This window comes from Toxorhynchites rutilus, chromosome 2 (genome assembly GCF_029784135.1).
Source record: "Toxorhynchites rutilus septentrionalis strain SRP chromosome 2, ASM2978413v1, whole genome shotgun sequence".
Classification (NCBI taxonomy): domain Eukaryota; kingdom Metazoa; phylum Arthropoda; class Insecta; order Diptera; family Culicidae; genus Toxorhynchites; species Toxorhynchites rutilus.
This window is the reverse complement of record NC_073745.1, coordinates 251619341-251629010: the sequence shown is the minus strand read 5'-3', so window position 1 is coordinate 251629010 and position 9670 is coordinate 251619341. Positions and strand designations below refer to the sequence as shown.

At 37.9% G+C, this 9670-nt stretch overlaps 1 protein-coding gene and 1 pseudogene across 1 annotated transcript; one reads left to right on the top strand and one right to left on the bottom strand.

Moving 5' to 3' along the window:
- Positions 1 to 476: 476 nt before the first annotated feature.
- Positions 477 to 1169, bottom strand: LOC129770971 (protein Asterix). Its single transcript, XM_055774183.1, has 3 exons — positions 1019 to 1169; positions 804 to 928; positions 477 to 748 (listed from the first exon to the last, which is right to left on the bottom strand). Exons 2-3 carry the CDS (start codon positions 922 to 924, stop codon positions 537 to 539), a joined length of 333 nt encoding a protein of 110 aa, XP_055630158.1. The 5' UTR covers positions 925 to 928; positions 1019 to 1169; the 3' UTR covers positions 477 to 536.
- Positions 1170 to 2632: 1463 nt separating this feature from the next.
- On the top strand, positions 2633 to 5625 carry LOC129766807 (protein IWS1 homolog; annotated as a pseudogene).
- Positions 5626 to 9670: the final 4045 nt, after the last annotated feature.

Below are 9670 nucleotides of genomic sequence, written 5' to 3'. Positions count from 1 at the left end.
TTGTGGATAGTTGATTTCGGAACAATGAGATCAGGGGCCATTTTACATACAGAGCTTTGTGATTTTCATAAAATTCCTTTTCTGACGATCTTAATCACTCGCTCCGTTCTTGGTAAACGTCTTCTGCCGGATTTTCCCGGTTTCCCGAGGAAATTTCACGATACCAAAATTACGAAAAGATCCGTCAATGGATTACGAAACAAAGTTACACCAATACAGAGATAGAGCCAGACGCAGAATGTTTTTGTCGAAATTATCTAATTGCTACAAAAGTGCGCAAGTTCGCAGCATTTCAAAAGCCGATTATCCCGGATTCAAAACTACTCATGCACGAATACAGGGATGTATTTCAAGATGTAAAAATCACAATCAGCACGGACATTGATCCCGATGCTTCTATCATTCGAACTCGATAGATTTTTTTTTAGCATTTTGATTTGGGATTCGGACACATTTTCCATAGTGTATTCGGCGAATAAGTTTAATGGATCTTATATTACAGCAAAGAAGAAAATAGTGCCTCCCTAGCTACGTTTTCAAAGCGCTGACTGCCATGGCGGAGTCATCGGCGTAGGATTCTGGAGGTATGACATAACAACAGCACTGACGCTCAGCATGAACGACGAAAGGACCTGCTTGGCATCGTCGCTAACACGTGAATTAGCAAAACTAATGCAAGAACAGTACAGCGCAAGCCAGGCGCACCATTTGAGTTTCATCATAAGACCGCACATAGAGAATATCATACCTTGAATGAACGAAACAATTAATGCAATTGGATTGTGAATGGATCGTTAACAAACCTAGGATATTCATGTAGTCTGGCATGAGATCATCTCCCACGCCGGCACCTTGATTGGCCGAATCGATCGGTTTGTAACGATTCACCTTATCCGGACGACGTGGATCCACTGTGACCGTCATTCTTCTGCAATGAACAGGAAATCAACACTCGAGATGATAATCTAGATCCCTTGTAAAACAAAACTGGCAAAGCCTCGTTGAGACACAATTTTACCTGTACTATAATGCTGCTATTTCCTAATAATCGGAAGCCTACCGCAGTGACAATATTAAATTGGATCTGAGTTGAATTAATTTATTATTACTCGTTCCTTAATTCAGACTGATGACAAATTTAGTTGTCAGCTGATTATCAAGTTTGACAGTGCTATATTTTGAAGGAATAAAACATCGCATCGTTGTCTCGAATATTTGCACAGCTAATGTAAAATAGAAAATAAATTAGAAAAATAGTTTTTGATGCAACGTTTTACCTAGGGTGTTGAAAATTTTATTTTGCCTTTGTGTGTGTGAGTAGATGAAGTAGGCGAAAATATCGGGATGAAATGATAAACTGATTTCTTTCTGTTTCATCAATTTTGTTGTTGTTTGACATAGTATTTTAACCAAGTTAATAGCAAATCTAATTAGCCTTATCAAACAGCCTCATCAAATTTCAAAGCGCTTCTGTAGGACCATTCATCACAAAGATGTTTTGTTTGAATGAACAATTACTCCTTCGTCTTTGATGATGAATAATTTGGTTAATAATGATCGCACCACAATTCGAAAGGTCGTTTTGGAAACTCCCATAAATTCCATGTAATTCAATTCGTTTTCAAAAGTGCCGAAAACAGTTGATGCTAAGAGTTAAACTTTTTTGTTATTAATTGAAGGGAAGCAACTGAATATAATTCATGACAGTTTAATGAGCTATAAAATAACATAAAAACGTATTAATTGATTGTGGTTTCATTGGTGTAAGAATAGGAACATACCATAACTGCATGCTCGAGACAAACATGTGTTTCACATTTGATACAGTTTTAGCGTGTTTTTCGGTTCTTTTTTCGAAGAGAAGAATGTATAACGAACTTGTAGATCAGCAGTGTTCAGCCTTTTTTACAGAGGGGCCACAAACACATACATGATGTCGCGGGCCGCAAAACTGAAATAAATGTACTACGAAATTATAACCAACGAGAAACAAACATTATAAAAAATCAGGAATGAAACTCTTCAGTTCAAACATTTGGTAGCACTGACAAGGGACAATGAATGGATGCTTTAACCTCGTGAGGGACGCGGACTTTCACCAACATTCATAAAGGGGCTGATTCTCCTTCGCGAATGGAATGTGACAGCAATGAACTCCTCAAAGTCACATGACTTAGGTCACCGTATCGCCGAAGGCGATTGCCCTTACGTGAGAGGTTCATTTCGGAGTGAGATACCAAATGAATGACAAATGGTGCAGTGTTCATTGAAATATATGCCAAAGCTTGTGTTTTTGCAAAGGCTCTATGCATTCAATGTATTTCATGATTTTTTTTGATTTTAAAAATTTTCATTCCTTGTTACAAATATGTACAGGGAATAATTTCGTTCATCTTTATAAATATTTTCCTCTTATTATAATTGATGAAAAATAATATCACTGGGATAAGAAGATAAAAAAAATATATTTGCAAATCTGTTTTTGCATAGTCCCTTTGCATTAATATGATTGTATGTATGTTTTGATTCTGCATTCGTGTTTTGATTTAGTGTCTGGTGCTAATTCCGTAATATTTACGCTAAAAGTTTGGTGAAAAGGTTTTTAATTTTATAGTCTCCTCACATAAAAGCCATGCAGGTAAGATATATTTATTATCGCATTTAATAAAATTCCAAAAGCTAAATTTTATCCATAGTTAATGAGCAGTTTCGCCTTTTGGATAGATGATGACATGCAGCTGAAGAAGATCGCCAACTCAACAAAGAGAATAAGCCAGTAGACAAGAAAATTACCATCTCAAGTTTGCCATGTCCCAGCTGATCACGAAGGATCTTCAGCCTGCCTTCATCGAGCATAACTTACTAAACTTTTTGACGGATTAATAAGCTCCGTTACCGAACAAATCGTTGCCTTGTTTGCAGATTCGAGAATCTATTCTGGAACTTCTTTTCGATGTAAGATTGTCGGAGAGATTGCAGTGTTTAGACTACCATTAAGTAATGTTTGGATTTCAGTTTCCTTGTATTGAAAAGTCCTATTTCAAATAGCCAGGAATTGAAAAGGCCGTGATGTACCTCTACAAGCACCCTCGAGAATCCAAACTAAACCGATAGCGCGCTGGAAAATTGATATCCGAATGGGCTCGACCTATATTCAACCTGAGCACCGATTTCAAAGCGATATCACATGAGGAACGCCAGGAACGAGACTTGCAGCAGATGTCCAAAAAACGTAAAACCTCGCCGGACCCACAGGGTCAGAGCAGTACCAGCAAAAAGGGCTTACCGTTCACCGAGGCTAATAAGTAAGAATTATGATAATAGGAAGCAACTTCTTTATTATAATCAAATTCGTTCATTTTTAGGGGTGTATTACGATCCGGAAGCAAAGGATGGGTACAATGGGCTCGCGTTCCCATGCCTTCGGGTAAGGAGTACATTGTTCGGCCAAAATCAACAAGTGATATTGATATGAGTCGGGTAATTATTCCTACATCTTTGAAGCTGCAGTTCTAGAGAAAAAAGCGATAAAAGTAGAATAATATAAGGATAACAAAATTAGGCTGCAAAAGTGGACTTCGACATTTTTTATATCTCAGAAAATTTGAGGTTCCTAGTCACAATAGGATTTTTCTCAATCCTCCTTATCAACTCCTGAAACTGCTTCCGATTTGTCACACGTAACCTGAAATATATAATTCTAACATAAATGGAGACGCAAATCGCACTCATTTTTTGGCATCCATTGTTCGTACTAGTCGATAACAAAAGAGGATACGACTTCAAAAGTCACAAAATGACAAGGGGCCTGATTCTCCAGCGCGAATGGAATGTGACAACAATGAACTCCTCAAAGTCACATGACCCAGGTCACCGTATCGCCGAAGGCGATTGCCCTGACGTGAGAGGTTCATTTTGGAGTAAAATACTCAATGAATTACAAATGGTGCGGTGTTCATTGAAATATATGTCAAAGCTTGTGTTTTTTGCAAAGGCTCTATGTATTCAATGTGTTTCATGAATATATATTTCTCGCGTAACTTTTGAAAACGTCCTAAGTAACAAATGTAAACAAATCGAGTTAATGGATGCACACTATTAGTTATCAATCATGTAATGCATTGAGAAAACAATCGTTCAAGTATCTATCCTTTTCACCTTTTTATCGCCGATACAAAAAATGACCAATGTACAGATTCGAATTTTAAGCACTCGACTGTTACTTCGGACACCACTTTCCTCTGACGCTCGATACATCCGAAGTAACAAAGCAACCAATACAACACGAAATCGCACTTCGGTCATTTTGAGTTTTTGTTATTTTCGGGTGTTGATATCGTTTTTAGTTCAATTCAACGAGTTATAACAATAATGATCTGCTTTTAGCACGAAGTGCAAGTATTTGGATCGTTGTTTAGTAGTTATTTTCAGATTCTCATCGTGCAACGTTATTTGTCCAATGTACAAAGCGGGCAGTCAAAACGTCCAATGTAACATTTTTCGCTCGAAGGCTTGAATTTCTAACTAAAATCACATGACAAAAGTTACGATTGGTTTTTCAGAGTTATTATTGACTGCTAGTGGTAAAAGTAGTGATAAAGATCGATTCCTTTTGAATAATTCGCGGAACAATATTCCGATCTTCAACTCCGTTTTTCTCGAGTTGATGTGAATGTTACATAGGACCTTTTCAAAAGTTACGCGAGATTTCTTTTATTTTAAAAATTTTCATTCCTTGTTACAAATATGTACAGGAAATAATTTCGTTCATCTTTATAAATGTTTTCCTCTTATTATAATTGATGAAAAATAATATTACTGGGATAAGAAAACAAATAAAAATATATTTTCAAATCTGTCCCTTTGCATTAATATGAGTGTATGTTATATCAATTGTTTTGATTTCGTATCCGTGTTTTAATTCCGCATTCGTTTTTTTGACTTAGTGTCCGGTGCTGATTTTAGCGTAATTATTGCTAAAAGTTTATCGGAAGGTTGACTATTCTTTATAACATTACAGTGAACATTTATGTTATTGTCGCCTCACATAAAAGTCATCAAGGTAAGATATATTTATTATCGCATTCAAATAAATTTAAAAGCTAAATTTTGTTCACAGACAATGAGCCGATAATAATGATGGTGCTGTCAAGGATCTTGTAATTCCACTGTCCGAAACTGCGCTGTTATCGTTTGGATTCTCACTGGATGAGCCCGGTGAGCACGCATCTCGCATCTACCTTATGGTCAAGCTGGGTCTTGAAATTGATAAGCACAGATGATACTCCATCCGCAACTACTGATGAAGATGCTCCTCCACTAGTGGATGACACCGAGGATGCCTCACACATGGAAGAAGTTGATTAAGCATATACAGTTTTTAACTACTTAAGTAGCTTTTCGTAATTTTTGAAAGTCTGATTTGTGTTTTTGGAGAAAGGAAACGGTATGCTGAATTGAGTTTCTCGTATCAGTTAGGGTCAACTATTGTAAACTTTTAATTTAATGTTGTACCGCGTTATAACGGCTGCAGAAGATTCTTGTCATTAGTAATAGCATACCAAATACTTGAACTGACTACATGTTAATAATAAATATAAATTATTTCAGAATGCACAGTTTAAATGGATTGCATTCGAAATTGCCTATTTTTGTCCGAAAATTCTCACAATGTTGATGATGACTACATCTTTGAATCTGGAGTAGTGATTGCCCGTTTGGAACGGCGAATGATTAGAGATCGTTCAAGTCCATTGGAAACGCTTAATCCTATTTTTGACCATTACTGGTACTAGTCGATAACAAATGAGGATACGACTTCAAAAGGCACAAAATGGCATGTTTTTCCATTGCAATCGCCCACGAGAATTGAGTGAGTGTTCATAAGAGTTCATTCAAGCTAAAAATCTCACCACAGTCGCCTTCGGAAATTGAGTGAGACAGTTTTTGCGAGCTGTCACTTCTCATTCGCGCATCAGAATCAGCCCCAGTGTCTATTGAGTTGGTTGCTTTGGCGAATTGGCGCTGGTAATGTACCATATCATTGAGATTTTTGTTTTGTTGGGTATATCAGCGATTCCATTTCCAAGTTTAATTTCTGTTGTTGTTCAATTTGTATTTCAACTAAATTGAGGGCATATAGCCTAGGTCTCTTTGGTTGGGCGCGGTGAGGAAAAGCTGTATCATTCGCATCTTCGAACTCGTCAATGGAATCGCAACTTACATCTGCATTAAGCTCGTTTTTTCCCTTAGGTGTTTCTTGTGGAGAATATGCAATTTTCCAAGTCGTTCGAAATATTTCGAATCGTTCGGAATACAGAATCGGGATGAAAGCTTGGATTCAAGAAAATTTATTGATCGATCGGAAAAAGTTATCAATAGTTCATTCCCGTCATCCTGCTAGCGACCAGACGGCAGCGAGGCTTTCCAAATGTACTTTTTCAAAGCCTAGTGTTTAGTTTAGTGCTCCAAATATGCCTTTTTTAAGGCTAACGTCGGATGAAGCTCTTAAAAAAAATATATCAAAATTAAATAGTTTTGATTTTTTCGGATATTATTTTAGAATGCATCGATAGTTTAATTTAACCCTTTAGTAAAAACATTCAAATGACCTTTTAGCAGAAACTTTTGGCGGTCCTGAAAAGAACCGACGGGTTAACGTGGTTTTGTAGAAGCAGTTGAAGATCATTCTTGTTCACGCGGGAACAATACTCGAGATTTGTGTTGTTATTGCCCACTCAATATGCATCACGATTTCTTTTTTTCGTACAAGACACGGTGCGGCCTGAGGTGATTTCATATTTGTTCTCCCACCACTATTATCTATTGGATAACGCCTAAAATTAACAATTCGTACGGGTGATTCAATTATATACAACTGAACTCCACATAACAGTATGAAAACCGACACGGTACATCCTATTTGATATTTCTCTTCTGTTTTGTTTTCTGTTCGTCAGTCAAGCTCTGCACTATGCTCCAAATAAGTGACTGATCCGCACGGGAACAAAGTTGAACTCGGCGACTTGCCATAGCGAATATGCGCTATTTTGATGTTAGATTCCAGAGTCTATGTTTGTGGAGAACATAATTTATTTAGATCAAAATCAATGTCAAATATTTGTTCATTAGAAATGTAATTGAGACAGAATATATATAAGTATTACCCATCGCATTCGGCAACCATGGAAATTTTCGAATTCTCCGCCAAAAGAACTGTTCGTTCGTTGAAGCCTGAAATTAGTCGAGCTAATCTCTGAATCCCCGTTCTCGATAGAAGCTTATCCTTATGCGTGAACTTTGCATGGATCGAAAGAAATGATTGTTGATACGGATTGGTACTCTGATACATTATTAATGTTTTAACCGTTATAGCAACATAAGGTCGACCGTTGCTATGATGACAAATCTGATCGTACATTACCACGGTTCTTTGGTTAATGCTCAAGATATTCCCAGTTTTTGACGTAGAACTACGTCTTTCATTAAGGGTACCAAATCAGAAAACAGGTCACGTTTTTATGAAATAAAGTTAACGTTAATAACTATTTTTGCCGCGAACGGATTTTGGCGATTTACATACCAAACGAATCGGAAATTCCCTAAGATTTGTTTAATATGCTATACATTAGAATCCCCTGGTTTGTAAATGGGTAAAATTCATGAAAACTCTAAGCGTTTTCATTTTCCCATACATTTGTTCTGTCCATTTGTGTGCTTTCCCGAACAGAGCTATCAATAACGAGCAACTTATCGACGACCAACGAAGGGGAAATCGTAGGATTTGAAGTCTCCGTGAACAAAGGAAAAGTAGAAGAATGAAGGGGAATACTTGCCTAGAGTATAAACAGTGGATCTCGCTGAGGCAAACTTTCATTCGGCATCGGACTGTTGAGTAATCCAGTTCACTTTGCTTTCGCTGCGCTTCGATCTAAGAATTGACCCCACCAGTGGTAATCCAACTTGAATATCGCCGTTTGCTTTTTCTGTTCGTTATTCGTTATTCGAATCGTGTGTTTTTCTTCCCGCGTCATAAATTGGACGCTTTGCGTAGTTTGTGATGAGCAAGAAGAAGAGGAAGGCAGGCTCGAGCCCTGCAAAAAACGAACGCAATGCCAGGGGCAATGAAATTTCAAGGCAAGCGTCATCTAATGTTGCACGCGATGTTGGTGCCAGCCGGGTGCTATGATTGATGCTTAAATCGCTAGGAAAATTTCAAGCAGAACTGTCAAAGGGGAACCCAATTCAAAGCAAAACAAAGGGAAAATGTCAGTGGGGAACCCGATATGTTGGCTTCTGTCAGTTGAATAGAGGTTCAATTTGGACGTCACCGACGTGGTTGGTGCAGTGAAAAGCGCTCGCGCTGAACCGAGCCTTGGCGAGTGTGACACCGCATCGAACAACAGCGAGGTAGGCGATTTCGGCGCGTCGGTCGAAAATGTAAACGCCGTTACCCAGACAGCAACCAAAATCAAGCTCCCCCCGCTGGTGGTGAAGGCGGTCGCTCTTGACATACTCATCAGCGAATTCGCATCGATGGGTGTTACAGCAGAGTACAAGCTGTGTGGCATAATTCAGTCTTTTTCCAAGTAGTTAACATTGTTTGTTTTCCGTCCTCATAAGGGCTTCGTTGGTGCCTTTGAGGATGCATCAATGCGTTAAACTGACGTTATGGCGAAGCAGGTGTTAAGGTTATGCTCTAAAAAAATATGTGGGGAATACCAAGCATCTTGAATGTCTTACTGAAATGTTATAAGTTATTTAGGTTCGCGTGCCAGTCGCAAAACTGCCTTCAACTAGGATTGCATTTGCGCTAATATTGATCATAATGAAACATTGCTACTGTTTTCGAGGTTGTTGATATTTACAAAAAGAGTTTATTTCGCTTGATTAGTCACCAACAAAGTAAATTTCGTTCTGGAATTTTTTATGTGATTAGGTTTCGCTTGCTAGTAGCAAAACTTCCTCCACTAAGGGCTACAGCTGCGCTTCTCTCGAGCATGAGAAAATAATGCAACTTTTTTTGAGGCCAGTAATATTAACAGAAGCGTTTTTTTAGAATAGCGCAAAATGATGAGAAGTGTTCCTAGTAGTTTCAAGCCACCAATGTATGGCTCTGTATGCATGCTATGGCGAACGCTTGTTTGGCGCTTGGTTTACTTTGTACGAACGATGCCTAGAGGTGCGATTCCTTTGAGACAATACTATGAAATGAAAAAACTATTTCAGAGATTATTCTACTAAGCAGTTGCATAATATCCGAAGGTATAAACAAGCGATTTATATAAAATAACAGCATAGTTCTACGTCAACAATGCAGTCGTGTCTTGGACACAACCTCCTATAATTTTTTTTCTATTTAGGTATAAGGTGAGGACGGTTATCAACACTCAAGAGTTAATGAGCACGTGATGGTTGAATGGATGCATATTATGGCTGCTAAAAAGACGGATAATTGGACGCAGGTATAGTGTTTATTTTTGAATAGATAATCGAAGCTCGCCGTCCAGTGATTTGCAGCATTTCAGATTTTGTAGACACAAAAAAAGGTTTTTTTTCATTTTTGGCATAATGTTCTGGGTGAATTTGAAAATGTGAAGGATAGAACGGAAAGAAATTGAATAAAAACTGTGTAATGTCACAAATAAGAATCTACTCGATACAAGTTACA

Excerpts from the sequence above, each read along its gene's own strand:
- LOC129770971 (XM_055774183.1), bottom strand. The coding sequence starts at position 924 with ATGACGGTCACAGTGGATCCACGTCGTCCGGATAAGGTGAATCGTTAC. Across the intron at positions 749-803 it reads AGACTACATGAATATCCTAG|GTATGATATTCTCTATGTGC; the intron begins GTTTGTTAACGA and ends CGTTCATTCAAG.